Source organism: Chenopodium quinoa, unplaced genomic scaffold (assembly GCF_001683475.1).
Source record: "Chenopodium quinoa cultivar QQ74 unplaced genomic scaffold, ASM168347v1, whole genome shotgun sequence".
NCBI lineage: Eukaryota > Viridiplantae > Streptophyta > Magnoliopsida > Caryophyllales > Amaranthaceae > Chenopodium > Chenopodium quinoa.
Window position 1 is genome coordinate 1,350,391 of NW_018742966.1, and position 22,110 is coordinate 1,372,500.

At 36.9% G+C, this 22,110-nt stretch overlaps 3 protein-coding genes and 1 pseudogene across 3 annotated transcripts; 2 read left to right on the forward strand and 2 right to left on the reverse strand.

Moving 5' to 3' along the window:
* Positions 1-3,997: 3,997 nt before the first annotated feature.
* Positions 3,998-6,068, reverse strand: LOC110729019 (40S ribosomal protein S24-1). The gene is made up of 5 exons (XM_021908716.1): positions 5,889-6,068; positions 5,753-5,794; positions 4,681-4,851; positions 4,467-4,553; positions 3,998-4,288 (listed from the first exon to the last, which is right to left on the reverse strand). The coding sequence occupies exons 1-5, from the start codon at positions 5,958-5,960 to the stop codon at positions 4,256-4,258; spliced, it is 405 nt and encodes a 134-aa protein (XP_021764408.1). The 5' UTR covers positions 5,961-6,068; the 3' UTR covers positions 3,998-4,255.
* Positions 6,069-7,764: 1,696 nt separating this feature from the next.
* LOC110729020 lies at positions 7,765-11,146 on the forward strand. Its single transcript, XM_021908718.1, has 3 exons — positions 7,765-8,123; positions 9,881-10,022; positions 10,715-11,146. Exons 1-3 carry the CDS (start codon positions 7,831-7,833, stop codon positions 10,796-10,798), a joined length of 519 nt encoding a protein of 172 aa, XP_021764410.1. The 5' UTR covers positions 7,765-7,830; the 3' UTR covers positions 10,799-11,146.
* Positions 11,147-12,609: 1,463 nt separating this feature from the next.
* Positions 12,610-15,032, forward strand: LOC110729051 (receptor-like protein 12). The gene is made up of 3 exons (XM_021908753.1): positions 12,610-12,934; positions 13,034-13,282; positions 13,399-15,032. The coding sequence occupies exons 1-3, from the start codon at positions 12,610-12,612 to the stop codon at positions 15,030-15,032; spliced, it is 2,208 nt and encodes a 735-aa protein (XP_021764445.1).
* Positions 15,033-17,299: 2,267 nt separating this feature from the next.
* Positions 17,300-22,110, reverse strand: part of LOC110729021 — a 6,892-nt pseudogene continuing 2,081 nt past the window's right edge.

A 22,110-nucleotide genomic window follows, 5' to 3' on the forward strand; every position in this document is an offset into this window, starting at 1 on the left:
CACGCCCCAAATGTAAATTTTTTTGCCAATTATATATGAAATTAATTATTTGATGCTCATAATCAACTTGGTGCAAAAAATATAGTGAATATTTATTTATTTTATATCGTTAATATAATGGTTATTATTGAAGGACATACAATCGTTATTTTTATACAAACAAAGTACTACTCCCGTTTTAAATTATTTGTAATTATTATTAATATTATACATCTCATAAATAATACTCTACAGTTGTTAATAATATGAAACAGAAATAGTATATTAAATGATAAATAGGATAAACTAGTACTTAATGAAGGTTATGCCACTATGTTTTACATGTGGTTTCATGTGATCTAATTCACATCACCTCTGTTTGATCACCATCTATCATCAATCAATGTTAGTGCAAGTCGTCCAATTACACGATTTGTTTGGAGTTGTAAAGATTTGTAATAGACAAATTATCTTCAATACATACGAGTACTGGTTGTTGAAAATTAGTTGTCTCGAATCAAATTACAAGTATAATCTATGGCAGCGTGAATCAACCGGCACACTATTTAAGATTGTAAAGCTTTTTAAATTTTTTTTATTGGTGCACAAATGGAGTAATACTTGCCTTTGTATAGAGATATAATGATATATGTATGTCTTGCTTCTTATGGTGAATAAGTAATGCACAACTTGTATACTCATTGTAATTTTAATTAGATTTCTAATATTAAGTATAGATTTGTTTTAATCTTTTAGGTCAAATAAACTTTGATATGTGATCGTTATTTCATTTTTGGCTACAATCGCTGGTTCTACAGGCGCTTGTACGGTGCAATGTACAGTCGTTTTGTAGGAAAGAACATGATATAGAAAAGTAATGAACATATAGCTATATTGAAAAGAACATACTATTAAAATGTAATGAACATATACCTAGAGTGAAAAGAATATTATCAAAATGTAATGAAATATACGTAAAGTGAAAAGAACATATTTGCACCAAAAAAGAGTGAAAAGAACATATGTCTATGTTATTTGATTGTCATTGAAATGTATTTGTATTTATGACATATTGTTCATTGCTTATTGTGAAATGTTCGTTGAATTTTGTTTTCAAATTATGGTGGGTATATATAGATAATGTTCATTGCATATTATTATCATGTTCTTTATTAATATTACAGATGTTCTTTAGATATGAAAAAATAAAAAATTGGATGTTTTTTACAAAACAACTATATGTTCTTTACAAAACGACTTTATATTCTTTACAAAATAGCTACATGTTGTTTTCGCGTTTTTTATCTGTACCAAGCAAGGTACAGCTGCATGTACCTTAAAATTTTCAATAACGATACGGAGTATAATTTTGCATTCAAATTATAATTCTAGTGATAATTGGTATTCCATATAAAATGCAATCTTAATGTTTTTCTTTAAATTGTCAAATTACTTCATCACTTATGGGCAGTTGGGCATTATTCAGGTCCACATTCATCTAATCTCCCATCTTATCTAATACATTTAATGGAAGACAAGAATTAATTATAAATCAAAGAAAAATTTCTAAATTAAATTTATATATTATAAAGAGGCTTACATAAGTTAGTACGTATGTTACTTTACATACAAGACACATTTTTTCTAATATAAAGGGTAGATAAGGTGAGATTTTCACACTCCAAAAATTGTTTTTTTACGCATTTTCCAACATCCCTCTCGCTCTGCATTGTCGCTTATAGGAGTTTAACATCAACTCTGGGTCTCTGGCAGCCTAAAACATGCACTTGCTGACTTGCTGTTAAAGAGGGGTAAAGTCAATATTCACAGCATATACTGGGAAGCAAATTGATTCATTGTTGTTTCACCGTTTTCTTCCTTCCATTTACAATAAAACCAAAATCAAGGGACCATAAAATGATAACGTGACTGTTCGTATTTTTTTTATATCTTTTTAGATTTACACAGAAAGATACGGGAATGCCCCTCCTATCACCAGAGAGGTGGGGTGAAAATCAAACTCAGGTCACTCCTAGGGGAAATGGAAGGACAAACCGTCCCTTCACTCCATGATCCTCAACATGACTATTTGTATATGGCCCTCTAAACCTATGTCAATTGTTAAGGATGTACCTAGCAACACAAAAGTCATAAGATTATAAAAAGTTTTCCGTGGAATATACACTCAACCAAAGTCCATCAAATGAATGTTTGAATCACCTGTTATTGGCATCTCTAATGTTTCATATCAAAAATCAAAACCATTGTGTTGAGTAATGAGTATTGTAAAACATGGTCAGCAACTTATATGTAAGAAAAACAATGCAGCGGAGAAAAGAATGTGCGTACTAATGGATTAAGACTCTCCGCCTTCCTGTCAAGATACTGAAAACTGGTCAATGTCACATGCTAATACTATACCAAAATGTACATTCGTAGAGGTACAATGATTCTCGGTCTGTGCTCCTCGTTTGATGCTTTGCTTCTCAGATTGGATCGAAAAGGACAAACGAAGAAATTGAAGATAGAACTGCAAACTAATACTCCGTGCATAAGCTATGAATAGGTGTGAGAGTGAGTTATGCAGAACTACCATAGCAATGCCACTGCCATGAAACATACCAGCAACTCATCTCTGACCAGCAGCATAGCTCAGATTACATGGACTCAGAAGTGACCTGTGCGACCCTAGTGCACACACTACTAATGAATTAGACTCGGAACACTCAGTAGATTTTGTAAGCAACTCAGCTCCAGCAGTATTGGACCCCAAATCATGAGCTTCATTTGTCTCAACATCAGGGAGTTCAATTTCCACAGCTTGACCAACCGCCTGAAAACTTGATGGCCCTGCTTCAGCATCTACATTTTGGCTTAGTCAGTTCCAGAAAATTATCCATCTCTTTGCATTGCCGCCTGGTCAATTGGTTTTTGCCCATCTATAGGAGTCTGGAAAATGGGGCCTAGACACTGAAGGAATTAGAAGGCAAACTGTCATCATTCTCCAAGACCTCCCTCCATATTCAAGTCATGGTTAACAGGTTAAGAGCCTTTTCCTCGGAACTTCTGACAGATTTAGTAACCCCTATCCGGCTATCCCCATTTAATCATCGTCACTTTCAACAATACTGACATTAGTCAGACCAGAAGAATACGAGGTACTTTTGCTACCTCATCAAAGTTCATAGTAACCCGACGGCCATGACTTTTCCCATCAGAAAAAGGCTCATATTCCGCCATCAAATTCAACTACTCCAGTCAGGATGCAGTGTCCTAACCTTTGAAGAATCCATGACAACATTAGACACCACAATACCACTCATTAGAGTCGTATCAATGCTAAATTTACAAAAACAAAGATATTGAAGAGCAAAGACAACAGCAAGCACAAAGGGTGAAAAATAATTATTCCAAACGATAAACTTATTGGCAGATAAAATAAAATCAGGGGTATAACAGTTGCTTATAACCAGAAAAATAAGGTAAGAACTATCATGAAGTCCAGGAGACAACCTTACAAGTGACAGCAATGCCAACTTCAAGCATCTTACAGTGGAAAGACTCAACCATCTCTGAACTACTTAAATGGGAATAAGAGTTTATGAGAGCCTCCAAATTTGAAAACGGCATACATAAATACATTCAATAGCATCAGGGATTGATATTAAGTCACTCAACAAATGGTTCGAGAATAATAGTCCTGCAAAATTATTTTGGCCGGGATTGTATTAAGTTTTACAAAGCTGATGCCACAGGAATCAGAAGATGAATTGCTGCTCCTAAAATCCGTAAAAAAAAATGTCAAAAACTTGTGCACCATAAGTACATGAAGTGCAACCAGACAACCGGTATCCTCCTGAAGACAATAATTCTTTTAGTTCTTTGTGAACTATAGCATTCAGCCTTTCACTTCATTGCAACACTAGAACAAACAATTCATGAAGTAGCACCGCAATAAAAGAGAACACAACCAAAAGCTCCAACTCTCGGAACATAACAGGCATCAAAGAGCGTAAAATAGAGTCAAAGAAAAATTAATCACGATTCCACCATTACGAAACAAAAATGTTCATAGAACTCTTGACATACTTTAGAGTAGAACATACATGCTGCTATAAGTCTCAAAATCTTTCACTAAAGCTATCATCGCTAATTGGAGTAGACAAGTAACAAAACAAGTTGATAAGGAAAAAATTGGTGATAGTTGCGAAGGACGCTGCACCAAAAAGAAAACTGCACCATCGGTGTATACACCATCCTCAATATAACTATTTCCTTATTTCTTCTTTCCAGCTTCTGCAGCTTTAGTCTGCCAAAACAAACATGAAATGGGTCAAAAAACGAGTACAGCACTCTGCACCTTTAAATTTTGAAAAGAATAGACTCCATAGCATGAAAGGGTTATGTAAACCAGAGAGCCAAAGCTCAACAGAACATATGGGGAAAAAAAAGGTCAAAGTGACGATAATACAAGTGCATTGTCCTACCTTCTTAACACCACGAATCTTCTTAGCTCTGTTCTTTCTTTCCTTCATTTGTTTCCTAGACTTCTCGACCTTGGTGGCCAATCCATTCTGAACCAAACAAAAGGCATGGGAAAGTGGGAAATCAGAAAAATATACACAGCATGAGAGTAAAGCACAATAGCTCATACCACATTACAAGAGAACAATAGAAGAGTGATGGAATTAGCATATTTACCCTGATCAGCCTGTATTTGGGCTCGTACTTCTTTGCACTATCGACAGAATCATAAATCAAACCAAATCCTGTTGATTTACCACCTCCAAAATGAGTACGGAACTTGAAGACGAAGATGGAGTTTGGGTCATTCACATCATACATCCTAGCTAACTTTTCCTTCAACTCCGCCTATGAGAAAGGGAAAGAACGTGGTAAGACACTCAGTAACAAGATGCAAAAGGCAACACAGATTCATATTACAATAAAGGTTGTGAAAGCTACAACAAATTCATACAATCTTCTCAGCAATTTCGGAATACACAAATGCAAAGTAAAGTTAATATCAATACTACCAACGTAAATTAATAATGAACAATGTTCTTCTCATATGTAAAACATAAAAATTGAGGGAAACACACTGAAAGTGCAACAAGCAAGACAGCAAATTGAAATCCTGTAATACAAAGGTAGGTATAGAACTATTGAAGTATTCACACTCACTAAGATCGATAAATTCCTAATGCCAAAAGTAAATTAGCAAGCATAATTCGGACATGTACGAGGATACAAATTACAACACAACAATAAACTAGCAACATTATGCTTGCATATATTAACAAGCTGCTGTATCAAAAATTTCAGAGGTTTTGTATAGCGCAATAAATTCAAATTTCTGGTAATGCAGCAATTTACAATATTGGAATTCACCTAGTGTGTTTCAATTCTTAATATTGATCTCCACAATGCAATATGAACGAAATAAGCACCAAAGTTCAATAAACTATGTCAATATTAAAAATAAAATAGAAAAAAAAAATTAAAAATAATAATAAAATAAAATCAATGAAGCACATCCAGTTCAAGCAAAAAAAAATCATTCGGAGTAAAAGAAATGAAATACTATTCAGTTGATCTAAGTATATTAAAGTTGCAAATTTCATGAAATACTAATCAACTAAACCAAGTATAAGTTGCAAATTTGATGTTCGTGATAAAATAATTCCAATTCCTAACACTGATTGAATACTAATCAAAAACAACAATAAAATGAAATAAATTGCGATAAAGAATCGAGAATAGAAGATCAAACCTTGGAAACGTTAGCACGACCAGGGTGAAGAACATCGATGACCTAAAATGTAACAAAAGAGCAACGAAAAACAAATTAGGGTTTAAGAAATCAAAAATCAACAATCTAATTTTAAAAAGAAGGGATGAAAACTGACGAATTGCTTCCTAGAAAGAAGACGATTAGTCATGAACTTGCGAGTTCTGAGTGTGACTGCCTTTTCCGCCATTTTTAGGTTAGTTTCTCTCTCCTCTGGTGCAGGGAACTTGCGGCTGATTTCCAACTTCAAGGTTACACGGCGAAGATGAGAGAGCGAAGGAAAAAGAAGAGGTTAGAGCTAACTAGGGTTTTCTTTTATGTGGTTTTAGGGCTTTTGGGTTTTCTAAACACTTGTTTTTGGGCCTGTTATTTGAGCCCAGTATTCGCCATCGTCTAGTAGCCCAGTAAAGAAGGTTTTTTTTTTTTTTTTTTTTTTTTTTTTTTTTTAAATGACACTCTCTTTCTTAGTTTCTTGCATATTGGCTACATGATTGCAGCCGTGCAGGGTGTTAGGGGTGTACATAAAATACCCTGGACCGAAATCGGATCTGAATCGAACTGGTTGGACCGGCAGGTTCAGGTTCATTTTCAATCCGTGTAAACCGGCCCATGTCCGATTCGAGTCTAGATCGGCATTCACCCCGGACGTTAATAAAATACTCAGGACCGGAAACCAGACCAGCAGATTTAGGTCAATTATTGGTCTGGGTCTGGACCGGTGTTCATCCCTACAGGGTGTTCGGGGATTATAAAGGGATTATTTTTTTATCATTTATAGTAATTGGGGGTAAATTTGTAATATCAATAATAACAAAAGTTGATGTTAATTTTGTGAATAATGACTGAGGATTCAAAAAGCATGTTCTATGGAGATTTTAGAAGCTCAAGGATTGCTTCAATAGAGGAACATGACACCCTTATTCATTAGGGTTGACCGTACTCTTTATTTCTCCCTTTTTCTTAGGGGTTTTGGCTTAATTTGGCTATGAAGTCGCCACAAATGGTAGTGGATATGTTAGTGGAGACGAAAGGTGTGGGAAATGGTGGTGTCATAGGATGATGGGTGAGGATGAAGAAGATGTAGGTGGACAAAAGCTCACGCTCCTTCAACGGAGTTGGCTGAAATGTAAGAGGAAAGAATGACGAAGATGAAGGTAGATGGGAAGAGGAGGAAGACGAAAAGTTAACGGTGTTGATTTAATAATAAAAAAAAATGTACTATGTATAAAATATCGATGAATGTACTTATACTTACATTCATGTCATTGATTAACCATCTCACGTTTCTCAATTGAGAAACCGAGGCTCCTTCATTAATCAAGTCGAGATGGACATAAACAAGACTAATTCATTGAGTTTTGGGGTACCTTTGTAATTTAGGAAAACATAATGAATGTAATGACATAATATTAGTAAAAGTCTAAAAATGATAGAAACATTAAAAAAAAGACAATTTTGGGTAGGCATTACCAATACTAAACAAAGCTTTATTCTAAAATTACAGTAATACGACCTAGAACATTAACAAAAATGACATATATAACACTTACAAAGTTACAAGCATTAAAGATATTCAAAGGTGATTAGTTTTGGATTATAAGACGTACTAGGGACATGTTATATTAAGGGCATATAGTAAGAGGCCTAAGAGTAAAATGTATCTACACAAGCTTATATGTGTACATTACTTTGAATACACCAAATACCCCTAAAGGCCTAAATACACCAAATGTTATGCCTAATGAAAATGAACTTGATATTCAAAATCTAGAGAGAAATCAAGAGAAAAACTATGGAATGAGACAAACATAGAAGAAGAGAAAGTCCCAAATAATCAATTTGATAAACAAAATTTATTTATCAAATTATAAAATTGTACTCCGTAAGTAAATAAAACAACATAAATGAACACGTTAAAACGGTAATACCGATCAATCTTAAGGGGATAGACTAGAGTATACTCCGTAATTATTTTAGAGGCGTGGGCGCGTGGCTGCGTGGGCACTTTGTATATTGGGAATTCGAGTGACCAAAGATAATCTTGAATATAGAGCTTAAAAATGGCTGCTCTTCCACTAATTTCTCTCTCTCATCCCTTACAAACTCATCTTCTTCACTTGCCCTCAACAAAATCCCAGCTTTATAATCAAATTTCATGCCCAAAATTCTCATTGGGTGCTCTTCAATCTGTTAAATTCCGCAGTAAAACTAGGAAATTGAGAAGCAAGTCCAATGACCCAGGTGAGGTTGATCGTATGTTCAAGGATGAAAATGGCGTCGTTAATGATATGGAAGGTTACCTCAATTCTCTCTCCCTCGAATATGATTCTGTTTGGGACACCAAACCCTCTTGGTATTATTTCTATTTGTAACCCACCTTTTTAATTTTTGATTAAATTTTTGACAGCTGCAATTTCTTTGATTTGTTTATAATTACTCAATTTTTAGTTTTTTTTTTTTTTTTTTTTTGATTAAATTAGTATTGTTTTGCTGAAAAAATCATTGCTTTGTGTTAAATAGCTTAATTAAGTGAATGTCAATTGTTGTCATTGAGCACTTTTTCTTGTTTGTTTGATGAACTTGTGGAATTGTTTGTTACTGTATATTTTAGCATTCATATTTGATTATACAAGAATGTACCATATACTTGTATACTATATACACTGTTTAGTACTGAAAATATGAAATGCCATTTAAGAGGCTCTCTTCTCATACATTGTTGAGTGTTGACCAATTAGTTGGAAGAAATATAAAATTATAGTGATCACAGCAGCTCTTCTATACAGTTTGTGAGGGGAGAAACCAGAAAATCGATGCCTGTCGAAACCCACAAGTATGCCTGTCTGGCGTACCAGGAGTAGTTTAGGATTTGTTCAGTATATCTAGTACAAGTATGAGATTTGAGCTTGGATATGAAGAAGGGGTAAAAAGGCTTTAAATGTGTATTGTGCAGCTCGGTTGAATGGTTAGTTCATTAATTGTTTAAAGGAAGATAGGGTGGTAGACCAGTGGTTTCCAATTTGTAGCTTGAAGTCTTTTTGGTTTATTCGAAGTATGATTTGTATGCCCATAGGGTTATTTGAGGATGATAATGGTTTTGGCTTCACACTTTTCCTTGTTTTCCTTTTGGTTTTAAGTGTATTATGCTAAATTGGAGAAAGAATTGCAATAAATTAACGAATCTTTCCAATTTTCCAAATACCTTTGATTCTTTCTATTTACTTCGTATTAAATAGCGAGTTGGGCAAGCAAAGGCCAAACTCTAATGACCTTGAGGAGCCTTCTGGATGGGGAAGGTTACAGTAGTATGTTGGTAGATTGGATGGTGGGCAATTGAAGACATTGCTACTTTTTTTTACTCCTGCTTCACAGACTCACAGCTCCTGAATGAGAACCTTTTGCCGAATCAATAAAAATTGGGGTCCTGATTCTCATTTTTGTCTAGTCTAGGTCTGGAGGATTTAGAACTCTTTGATGGTTATTATGATATACCAAGTATGATTTATCGATCGGGACTCCCTGTTACCATCTTCAGTCTCTTGATTTGCTTGTCAGCCCAAAGGGCCCTATACCATCAATTGTGATCTTTCCATGATTCCATATCACTATAATATGACCCATAGCAAGAGAATTTCTTGTTTCCTTTTTTCAGCCTTTGAGGGAAACTTATTACAAGAGATCAGCTATTAGAATTACTGCAAATATACTCTATGCTTCAGCCTCAGTTGTCCCAGTTATCCATAAGGGAGATGTGATTACTTTGTGTGTGTTGAAATTTACAAGTGATTTGAAGGGTATGCTAGAAAACATGTGGTCTAATCATGCAGCATACCAGTGATTTGAAGAGTTTGCAAGAAAACATCTAGTCTCCATATGAGGATACATTTTGATGTTAATTGTCTTTCAGATGCAGACTAATTACAAGTATACAGCACAACTTTTCAAGTTTGACAAAGAAATAATATGTTACCTTAGTAATTTGAGAATTACATCTTTGATACTGAGCAGTGACCACAAATGTATTATCTTTCTGTTTTTTTGTATTTTTTTAATTTTCGGAATTGTTCAATAATGGTTGACAGATTTTTTTTTTCTTCAATTATGTGGTAGGTGTCAGCCATGGACAATAGCCCTGACTGGAGTATCGGTGATTGCATGCAGCTGGTTAGTTCTGCACTCCGTTATTGTTACTGCTTTAGCTTCCTCTGCAATCTTTGCATGGTGGTACATCTTCCTATATTCATACCCTAAGGTTTGAGCTTCCTTCTCTGTTACAACTTCAATATTACATATGGTCAATACTCAATATATACAGTTGGTCCTGTGTTGGTTCAATGAAAGCTGAACATGCTCACCTGTAGACTTTGAATGTCCTCTTTTCAGTCTTTGTTGATGTATGCTGTCAAGTTTTTTGACAGTTGCAATAGACATACAAAGTGAAGCATATTTTTACTGGGTTTGAAGGATCTGTATTCTGTAAACCGAACACCCCAAACTGCTCCATTTTTTTCATTTCCTCTTAGCTATAAAATAGTCAAACTCCAACTAAGGCACAGAGACTGGTTTAGTACTCTGCTGATTGATCGATTAACTTTTCCTACTCAGTGCTTCTTGTACATGAGAAACTCCAAACCTATAACTATAATATGCACGACTTGCAAATCACAACCCTAGTATACCGAGATTGGCCAGATAGCCCACTATGCTCCTTCAAAATTCACTACATACACCTTTAAGTTTTCTGAATTCCCAAATAACCATGTGATATGCAATTTTATGAATTAAGCAACCCTCTCTTTTACACCTCTTATGTGAGGTAAACCAAAATTATAGAAGCCATTGTATTGGATTGAAAACACTTAAGTTTTGACAAGCTTTGAAGAGGAATCATATTTATGATTATACGAATACACAATGAAAAACATTATTTTCTTTATCTTTCAGGCATATTCAGAAATGATTGCTGAGCGCAGAAAAAGAGTGAAAAGCGGCACAGAGGACACTTATGGATGGTCAAAGAACCAGTGATTACAGTGGGCATTACTGCAGCAGAAGGGGCACTTTCTTTCTCCCTGCTCTCTATCAAGGCCAGGGGGGTCAAGTAATTGATGGATGAAGTTCCGAATGAGTTGCAACCCTTTGCAAGCCCTTCACATTGGGCTATTGGACACAAGGCAAAACAGAATGCTAGGATGGTCTTCTCCTTGTATGCAAACTTTGCAAATTTAATTTGAGAGATTCGATTTGTATGTGAATAGTTATCATAACCATCCAATTAGGAAATTATCACACCATAACAAATTAACAATTGTGTGTACAGTTGAATTATGTACTTGTAAAATCCAAATTAACATCAAGTGACTTTGCTAGGACAAATTTTCTTGTGGCATCCTTGTATTGGCAGAAATACTTTGTTTGTGATGTTGAACCTGTGCAATTGGTTATTGGCTACATAACTATACATGGGAAGCTTATTAGGGAGGTGAGTTGAATGGAGTAAAATATTGTGTAAGTGGGGTTTGTTGGGAAATTTTAAAAAGTAGGAATATGGAGAATGGGAGGAGAGAAATATGATACTAATAAAAACTAAAAGATGATGTCCGTAGAAAAGTAATGCGCTTTAAAAAAAAGAAGGAAAATACTCCATTAATAATTTGGGGTGTTACATATTTTATGATTGGCGAAACTTTTCAGCAACTAGATTTTTTTTTTGTTTGTTTTTTTAACAAAGTGCATATATAAAGAAAGAGCAAAGGAAACAACAGAAAATCACAAGAGAGTACACTACGAAACAGCCCAAGTAAGGCATGTGTAAGCAAACTTCATTCAAGCAGAAATGTTGGACTTGAAGTCAAAACTAGAGATGAACTTGTGCGACCAATTATGTTGGTTGTTGGGAGTTGAAACTACTCACAAATTGTTTTTGAACCATACTATAATATAGAGCTATAAATGTAGTATTCTTACAAATGTAGAATGCACCAGGGAGTAATTAATTTGGTGCGAAGAAAAACAGTCTTACATTCACACACATCATACCAACTACAGATAGATTGTGCATTCAAGCTAAGTTACCATTTACATTTATAAAAGCCACCCTCTTCCTCTCCTGTTACTATGTCAAGAAAAAAGTTTCATCTTACTCACAAAATCAAACATACTGTAACAATCACCATGTGTTTCAGGTTGTCTACTACATACATATCCCTGTTAGTCTTACCTTTAGCAGTACTTGTTATCGATTTCTTCGTGCTTACTAATTCTAACCCCCCTTCCTTGCAGCAATCGAAACCATTGTGCCATGATCACGAGAAGTCTGCTTTGCTTCATTTCAAGCAAAGCTTTCTTCTTAATTGCTCTGCATCATCTTCCACTGTTGCATATCCAAAGGTGAAGTCATGGCATGATGAGTCAAACAATCGTCATTTGGAAAATGCAACTGTAAGTGGTGATTGCTGTAGGTGGGATGGTGTCAAGTGCAATGAGAAGACGGGTCATGTGATTGGCCTCGACCTCAGTAGCAGCTGCCTTTACGGGTCCTTCCCTCGTAACAGCACACTCTTTAGCCTTAGTCATCTCCGTGAGCTTGATCTTTCTTATAATAACTTCAACTACTCTCGAATCCCCACTAACATTGGTCGTCTATACAAGCTCACACATCTTAACCTCTTCGACTCAGTTTTCAGTGTCAAATTCCATCAGATATTTCAAAATTATCCCACCTCTCTTTTCTTGATCTTTCCTTTAGTATCGATCAAAAGTTTAATCTAAAACTTGTTGATATGAGTCTAGAGAAGTTGGTTAATAATTTAACTCGTTTAACCCATCTTTATCTTGACATGGTTGACATATCGTCTGAGGTACCCCTTATCTTAAGCACCCGAACTTCCTTAAAAGCTATTTCCCTCAATTATTGCAATCTATTGGGTGAATTCCCAGCAAATATTTTCCAACTACCAAATCTTGAAGTAGTTTCATTGAATTTCAATCCAAAATTAGGAGGATATCTTCCTGAATTTCATTCTAATAGTCCTCTTCGTATTATAAGTATTGATGCAACAAAATTTTCAGGAGAGTTGCCAGCTTCGCTTGGAAATCTTGTTTCTTTAACTATACTAGACCTACAAGATTGTGAATTCTTTGGAAAAATCCCATCTTCAATAGGTAACTTGACAAACCCCACTATTCTAAACCTCGGTCGCAATTATTTTAGTGGTGATCTCCATAGTTCTATCATGAATCTAACACGCCTTACTTTCTTAGGTCTATCAAACATGATAAATGTTGGAAATGCTAAAACATTGAAATCTTGGTTGCCTAAGCTAAACTCGCTCACTCAACTACGCCTTAGTAACATGAATTTAGGCAATGACATACTACTTGTTCTATCTAACTTTACTAGACTCACTTCTTTAGATCTTAGCAACAACTTGCTAACAGCCTCATTGCCAAGTTGGCTTATGAATCTAACCAAATTAGAAACTTTAGAGCTTTATGGTAATCAGCTAGAAGGTCCAATCCCACCCTCGATTTCTAACCTTGTTAACCTTAAGGCATTATTATTGTCATATAGGGACTCGGTAGCCAAGTTTGATTCATTTATGAAACTCACAAATCTTCGTGTTTAGCGTTGTCCGGTATTAGCCTAACATTTTCTCCTGATGTAAGCACCAATTCGTCTCTTTCGAAGTTTGACATTTTGGGTCTTCAATCATGCAACTTGACCGAGTTCCCAAAGTTTCTACATCATCAAGATGAGCTAAAGTTACTATCACTATGGGGAAACAACATCACAGGTGAAATTTCGCAATGGTTTGTGGACACAACTAGAGATAGTCTTGTGTTATTAAACCTTTCTAAAAACCTTTTAACAGGTTTTGAACATCCTGTAGTTTATATCCCATGGGATAATCTGGTGTCCTTAGATCTCAGTGATAATAAGTTGCGAGGGCCTCTTCCAATTCCTCCAAGTTCGATACAACTTTATCAAGTCTCAACTAATGAATTCCATGGAGTGATTCCCAATCAAATATGCCGTGCAACTTCTTTGGTCTACCTCGACTTATCTCAAAACAATCTTATAGGCGAAATTCCAAGTTGCATTGGTCGTCAACTTAGTGGTTCTTTGCAAGTTTTGAACATACGAGCCAATAAATTTGGTGGTGCCATTCCTCAAACGTTCTCAAAATCATGTAAATTAAACATGATTAATTTAAGCCAAAATGAATTTGAAGGCAAGCTCCCAAAGTCATTACTCAATTGTATGTTGCTTGAGGTACTTGATGTCGGAAGAAATCGTATTAATGATACTTTTCCATCATGGTTAGGAAGTCTTCCCAAGTTGCAAGTTCTTGTCCTGAGGTATAACAACTTCTACGGGAGGATAACAACCTCATTGCCTAGTCCGGGTCATAATTTTAATTCGTTGCGTATAATTGACATGTCTTATAATTTTTTTACTGGTAAATTGACATCTAGGTATGTTCATAGTTTGGTTGCAATGACAATTTCAAATGAAAACTTGTCAAACTCATCCAACTCCGTTTTTAGATTAAATTTTAGGTTTAATGGCAGTGGCTATGCATTTTACGACGAGGCTTACAACTATGTTATCACCATCACACATAAGGGAAGCGAAACATTTTACACAAAGATATTGACTGTAGTGCGAGTAATTGATATTTCAAGCAATAAGTTCACTGGTAGAATTCCTAAGGTCGTTGGGGATCTTGGAGGACTGCAAGCTCTTAATTTATCCAACAACAATCTTGTTGGTGGTATCCCATCTTCTCTAGCTAACATTACAAACCTCGAGTCTTTAGACCTCTCTCAAAACATGCTTTCAAGAGTGATCCCTCGAGAGTTGACAAGGCTAACCTTTCTTGGGATCTTCAATGTCTCACACAATCGCCTTGTTGGACCAATACCTCAAGGAGCACAATTCAATACTTTTGACAACAGCTCTTTTGCTGGGAACTTGGCATTGTGCGGAGCTCCGTTGTCTCAGAAGTGCGAGAAAGACTCCATGCCATCACCACCACCACCACAACAGTTGACAAATGATGAGATGATTGAAGAGGACACAAAGTTGATTGATTGGATCATTAGATCATTGGGGTGTGTAAGTGGGTTTATAATAGGCTACGTCATTGGGAAAATCTATGTAACTGATCGACATCATGTTTGGTTTGTTGAGACTTTTGGAAGCAAAGGAAGGTCAAAGACAAGAGCTAAGAGATCACAGAGGCATAGGAGAAGTTAAAGGGAAATTTTTTTGAGTTGATACTTGTGTTAATTTGCTTCCCAGTTTCTAGTATTGTTGCTTATGTTCAACGTTTTAGCAAGGATTACCTGTAATATTTGGCTGTATGAATACAATAACACCCTTGTGAGATGAGATATTATTATACAGTATTTTTTATACTTTTAATCCAATGCTTTTTTTTTTTTTTTTTTTTCTTTTTTCCCTTCTTCTCATTATTTGATGTTCATTTTTCATTAAAATTCTTAGGGATAAAATATAGAGAAACATGGATGGCTTTGTGGTTTCAAAGCTCGAGTTTGATTTAGCTGTAAAGACTTGATCACTTAAGCTTTCTTGAATATTTCATGTCTTTCCTGCAAACTTATTATTCAGCTCATATATTCGAATGTTATTACAAATCAGCTAGCAGGCTCTAATCTTCATTGATTAGCTAGCAGCCTGGCAGATCAAACCCAACTGATAAGGTACCAGGTCTGTTTTCAATAATCTCAAAAGCTACCATCAGATATAACCAACTAATAACAGCATTTTAAGATAAGCAGATTTTCTTTCCCGCTATCTATTCAGCATGGCTAAATATACAAGAACAGAGGACTATAAGCTGAAAATTGCATAACAGATAACTTTTGAAATTAAGAGCCTAAATCTGAAATCATGAAAACCCTGCTGAATTGTTGTTTGTAATACAAAGTAGTTTACGTCTAGGACTACTGAGGTATCTAATATCATTCAAATAAAATCACATGAAACATCTAACAAATAACAAATTAGAGAGATCATGGAGGGATGGATAAATCAACAATAAGACTTTGACAGAAGAAAGGAGGTAGAATGGTATATGATCTGTAAAAAATGGTACTTGGATAAAACTTATATGATCAACTATTTCATTGTCAGGTCAAAACGGTTCATCACAAGAAATGAAGAGTAGCCTCAATGTCAAATGTCAAATGTCACATTTACAATTTCTGTACTACCAAAATGGAAAGAGAACTTCCAAAGTTAATCAACCAACAAATGGAATCAAATATGGTCAAAATCAAAACATGAGACAAGAAATGTATCTCTAGGATCAAAACCCTATGGCTCCATCTATAACAAAAAAAATAAAAAAAAGACTCAAGAGTTCAGAAAGCTGGCAAAAATCTTAAAATTAAGGGAGCGTTCATATGCAGTTCATATTCAGATAATTGATTACCACTCCTTCATACTCACTTGTATAGAAATATGCTAATAAGCAAGAGACTGCAGGAAAGAACAAATTGTACTCCTCAGATTGTACTACAGTAAGAGACTATTATAGATGTTAAAATTTTCTAGCAATCCTAAAACCCAACTCTGTTTAATTGAATAATTTGGCAATACAAATTTAAAAAACATATATTTAAGGTTTGATTACCGGGATGGCACAGTCCAAGGTCTAATTATACTCGTACTTGTAACTACTCTGTAATGCTGAAAATCGAAGACAAGGAGAAAGAAACATTTAAGGGAAACTGATGGGGTTTCCCAAGTCTCCAAGTTTCAAAATTTGGACTGCAAGTTCACAGTAGAGTTAGGGTAAAATTTGGGATATTTCCGGCCAAAATTCATAATATGACTCAATTGTTAGATACAACGCAAAAAATCACATAAATCTCTGCATTTAATCAACGTAAATTGCATAGCAAAAGCCAAAAGGTAGCAACAGAATTATTCGATATAAGATAACTTGAGTGATTAGAAAAATAGTCCAATAATCCACAAAGAACCCTTAATTGATTATATTGACAACTACATGAAACACTTTGTGAAACAAAACCCTAGATTATCAGATTAATACTCCATGGAGAAGGAAAAAAAAATTACCTTCGAAGAAGTAACTTCAATGGATGAAGCTCAGAGAACGCTTCAATGAGAAACTCGGAGTTCACTATCCCTAAGCAAAATAGTTGGAAGTTTTCCACTTTTTAAGAGGTAAGGATTAATGTTTAAGTCGATGAGCAACACAGTTCTCCCACAGCCCCCCTACTCCTCAAGGTGGATCTCACTTATTTGGCTGCCATGAATGTCCACTTGAAACCGAATACAATACTGCCCCCACCAGTATTAAGTGTTCATTTACTAATTTAAATATGTTAATCCTAGATAGAGGAAGCAGGAAGTATAACATGACTTGTTCATTTCCGGAGGACAGATAATTAGTGCTTTGAAGGGGAAATATGCAGAGTAGTGATCACAGCAAACTAATTAGAAACGACAGAAAAGAAAAAAGCAATTAAGACTAAACAAAAACGAAGTAAAATTATGTAGGGATAAAAATAAGTAGTAGTTTAGATTATCAACAGGGCAACAGTTTACATTAACATAGGTCAAGTAGCAATGTAGCATAGGACATTATATAACAAATCTGACCTGCATCATCTAACTTTACACAAACATCAGCAACTCAGGTCTACTATAGACGTTCTCTCCTTCATCCTCCAGGGTGGGGTAAGCTGCAACGAGAGCATCCTGTGCTCCAATATAAAGAGAATTGTAGATCTTCCAGTAGACTTCTCTGACCTTCCTTGCTAGGTGGAACAGACCCTGAAAACAATAGTTCAGCACTGCAGCAGCACCCAAAGCAACTCTCATCCATTCAATAGCCTCTGTAACAGCGTTGATGACGTGAGGTGAGGTTTCAAAGATATTAGGCCACACATAATTCATAAGGTGCACCAATGCATCTTCACAGCCTAATACTGCAACACCAAGGGCCATGTGTTTCACAGCAGATGCTGCTGTCTGCCTGTGAACCAGGTCCCGGTCCATAAGAGCATCTTCAAGGAGAGGTGTAACAGCATAGATATAATCCTTCCCCATTTCACCGATATACTCGAAGAGGAAAGAGAGAGATTTCAGAACACCATTCTGCACGTTAAGCTCTGGAACACGATATTCATTCATGAGTGCTGGCAAAACAGTAAAAGGTGAACAAGTTTCTGCAACAATTGCAATAGCCACGGTTGTGCAGACACGGTTCTGACGCTCTTGAACCTTAAGATTGTTCAGAAGAGTAGCCAAGACATCTTGAGGTCCGATAGCTTTGGCAATGTACCCAAAGGTGTTAACAGTGGCTCTTCGAATTCCTTTCTTGTGAGCCTTGAGCATCTCCAGAAGCTCAAAGCATATCCTCATCCATTCTCTCGCAGGAACTAATTCTGCTCCACGGTCTGCAATACGTCCCACAAGATCAATGCAGTTCTCCTGCACTTTATCATGCCTGTTTTTCAATATAGGAGTTAATCTTGGGAGCAGAACTTTAATTGGAGGAGTCATCTTAGTCATACCAATGACATTAACAATGGCTTTGAGTGCTCCCAGGATTGAACCCAGAACTTCAGGATACTCCTCTCCAAGGTACTCATACAAAACCCACCCAGGTGACCCATAAGCTGCTCCTCTCCACACTGTTTCATAACCACAGCAATTCGGGAGATCAAATCAGCAGCCTGCTGCCTTACTTTAGCACTCTTGTTATTCAAACGCCACTTAATTGTACCACATATCTGAGGGAGATAAGGTTTGACCCTTTGGCCAAGAGCATTAACCACAGCACCAAAACCATTAAGCATCACATTGGCATCATCACTAGTTTGCTCTTGGAAAGCATAGAGAATACCGTCAATCAGAAGCTCCTCCAAACGAGCATTAATATCAGATGCCCCTAAGTTGGTCACCACTTTCTCTATAGTCTCCATGACCATACGCCTATAAGGTTCACTCTCATCTTTTAGATCCTCCACTATCCTACCCACTATGTCAGCAACACCGACCTTGTTAGCTATCTCTACAGTAGTCTCCACAAGTTGCTTGTAGTTTCTCCTGTCCAAAGCCATTCTCCTAACCCAGAAGTGCTTAAAGAACTCTGGAAGAATATCACTTCTAATATAGTCAGCCTCTACACCTTCGGTGCTAACACATTGTTTAACCACTTTCAGAACAATCTTCTTCATTTCTTCATCTGGTGACTGAAACTCTCGAATCAAAATAAACAGGACTTCTTTTGTATAGTAGCTAGCATATAGAGCATCCATCAGTGGAATAATAAATCCAATGGCCTTCAGGAATGCAGCCAAGACCTTTCCACGGTGTGATCTGATACCTTTCCACAAAGGTTTCAACACAGAGTCAAAACTCTCAATACCAGATGGAGCTGAAGCCTCAGCAAGAGCTGCCAGAGATAGAGCGGTAATTGTTCTGACCTTCTGATTCTCATCATCGAGACCATGTTCGATAATCTCCACCAAAGATCTCAAGTGTGGCAGCACAGCACAACCAATCAAAATGGCTATCTGTTGAACAATTTTAATACCTGTGTGCCTGGCTTGCCATGACTTCTTACTTTGACACACGGCCTTCAGGAATGGCAGTAGAGCAGGAATACCTAGGGCTGAAGCCACAACACTAAAAGCCCTAGCAGTCATATTCCTCACATACTCATCGATATTGTCAATATCTGGTCTCATGGCAGCAATCATAGTAGCCAATCCAGCAGCTTTGCTCAAGTTTGAAATAATCTCTCTCCCTTCAACACGTGCATAGTAGTCTTCATCAATCAAGGGTGGCTCAATAACCACAAGAATCTTGTGCACAAAAGGTCGAACCAACTCATCAAGCTTGTAAAGCACCCTGTCAATAACTTTCACCAGAAGGTGGCGTTCTTGGTCCTCCAGTGTTGGCTGCATAAGCAAAGGCAAAATCTGGTTGAATAGAGGGCCAGCACCAAATTCTCTGGCCTTGTTAGTGAGTTGCCGTAATGCAGTCTTTCTCTGGGGAGGGGTACCATTTTTCACTTTAAGTAACAATTTCATAATCTTTCTTTCCTTTTGCTCCTCAGGTGATAGCTCTTCCTCATTTTCTTCATTCAATAAGACTCCAAAATGCTGATAATCCTCTGGTTTCATAAATGGCAACCCATTAGCAGGCTCCTTCCCTACATCAAACTGCTGATTCCTGTCTTCCACTGGTATTTGATAAAGCGGAGTACCCATTGGAGTGGGCGTGGCAAGGAGCTTTCTTGCTGGGGTTTTAATGGGCACATATGAAGCTGGAGGATCCAAAATCTTATAACCTTCTGATGGGAATATGGCATCAAGCTCTTCATCAGTCAAAGGTCTGTTCCTCTCCTCAATATCCTTCTCCCACTTCATTAGGTTATATTGTTCAGGAGTCATGGGACCCCGCAAATTAATCTGCCCAGGAGTAGGTGTAGCCATATCGACCCCACCAACAGGTGTCACACCAGGGGTCATAGCTGCAGAAGGGGTGGCCCCAGCCATGGGTGTTGCACTCCCCATGGTTGCTGGAGTCTCATCCCACCTCGACCTCTGTCGCTTTGGTGTTGGTGTTGCCATACCTGTAATTTTTGGAGTGGCATCCCATGTTCCAGCTGGAGTGGCACCAGGAGTAACCGCACCAGCTGCTGGTGTGGCATCAGAATCATTTGCACGACCAGGTGTTGGTGTCTCATCCCACCTATTCCTTCGAGCAGAAGGCGTAGTATCACCAACTCTACCTGGTGTCGGAGTAGCATCCCACCTTCCAATGCCAGGAGTAGAATCAGGTATATCCCAATCCGAGGAAGATTTAGCCTTCTTTGCAATACTCTCTTCAGGTTGCTGATCCTGATCCTGAGACTGATCCCACCTATTTCTCCTCTTCTGGGCAGGCTGAGCTTGAGCAGCAACACCACCACCATCTATTTTCTCCTCTTCCTGACCCTTCTTCTGCTCCCCCTCTTCTTTCTTTTTCTTAGCAATCGCCCTCAACGTCTCCTCCTTCTCCCTCTTCAACGCCTCCTCCCTCATCACCTCAGCATAACTCCTCGTACCAACATCCGGAGTCTTATCCCCCATAGCAAACGCATCATGCCTTGCAGGAGAAATAACCCGATCAAGCCTCCTACGACGGTAATCATCCTCACGGTCAATAATCCTCTGAGACTTCCTCAACCCATCATCATAATCAACCCCAACACCCGGCATTTCCTTTAAAAGCGACTTAGGAGCCGTATAAGAAGCCAATTTCCGGGCCACCTCATTGTCCATAGCATCAACATTATCCTCATCATCATCAACAGGAATCGACTGAACATAATCCTCCCTCGCACTATTCCCATAAAGTTCGGTATCATAGGTAAGAGATGAAAGAGAAGCTAACTCCTGTTCCATCTTCTTCCTCTCCTCCTGAGTCTTAGCTATATCCGGGTCTAACGACGCCATTTCTCTAACTCTTAACCAAAACCAAAAACCCTAGTTCTTCCTTACTTCAATACTTCCCAATGACTAGAAATTATCTCAAGATTATCACAAGAATCCAATATACGATAATCCTACCCTGCAATTTTGATCAATGATCAAAATTCCATGTTAATCATCTAAATCATAGTGAATAATTTCAAACAATAAGCTTCTAAATTTCGAATTCGTCTCAACAAAACAATTTCAATTGAGAAAAATAACAGTATAAACAGAAATTATAAGAGAAATGAAATAAAGAAACCAGCTAACATGGAAAATTCACAAAATTCAAAAGCAAATGAAAAAAGAGTATGGCAAACAAAGAATCAAATGCAGAAAAAAAAAAGACGATATTCAAATGAAGAGAGAGAAAGAGGAGAGAGAAAATACCAGATAAAAAGGGATGCGCGAGGAAGAAGACGATACAGTAACCAGAAATGGTGAATGGGAAAAAAAACTTCTTGAACCAAACACCTGTTAAGGTTTCGTAAAACCCTTAAAAAAGAAAAGAAAAATGATGTGGCGGTTTTGTTTTTAAAAAAATAAGAAAAAAAAATGATATGTGGCGGTGTTGTACAATGTAACCTAATGGCTTCCGGGAGTTTTGGGTGTTAATAAAATCTTTATAAAATGGCACTTCATTTCACCACACATACTTGTGTTGGACCTTCGACACTTAGACTTGAGTATGACACTCGAATACTTCACATTTATTCAAAATCATGGATTTTTTTTCACAAAATAGCTAAGTCAGATGCTTAAACACGTACCCGTGTTGGATATGGATATCCGAGTCTAAGTAACATAGGAGA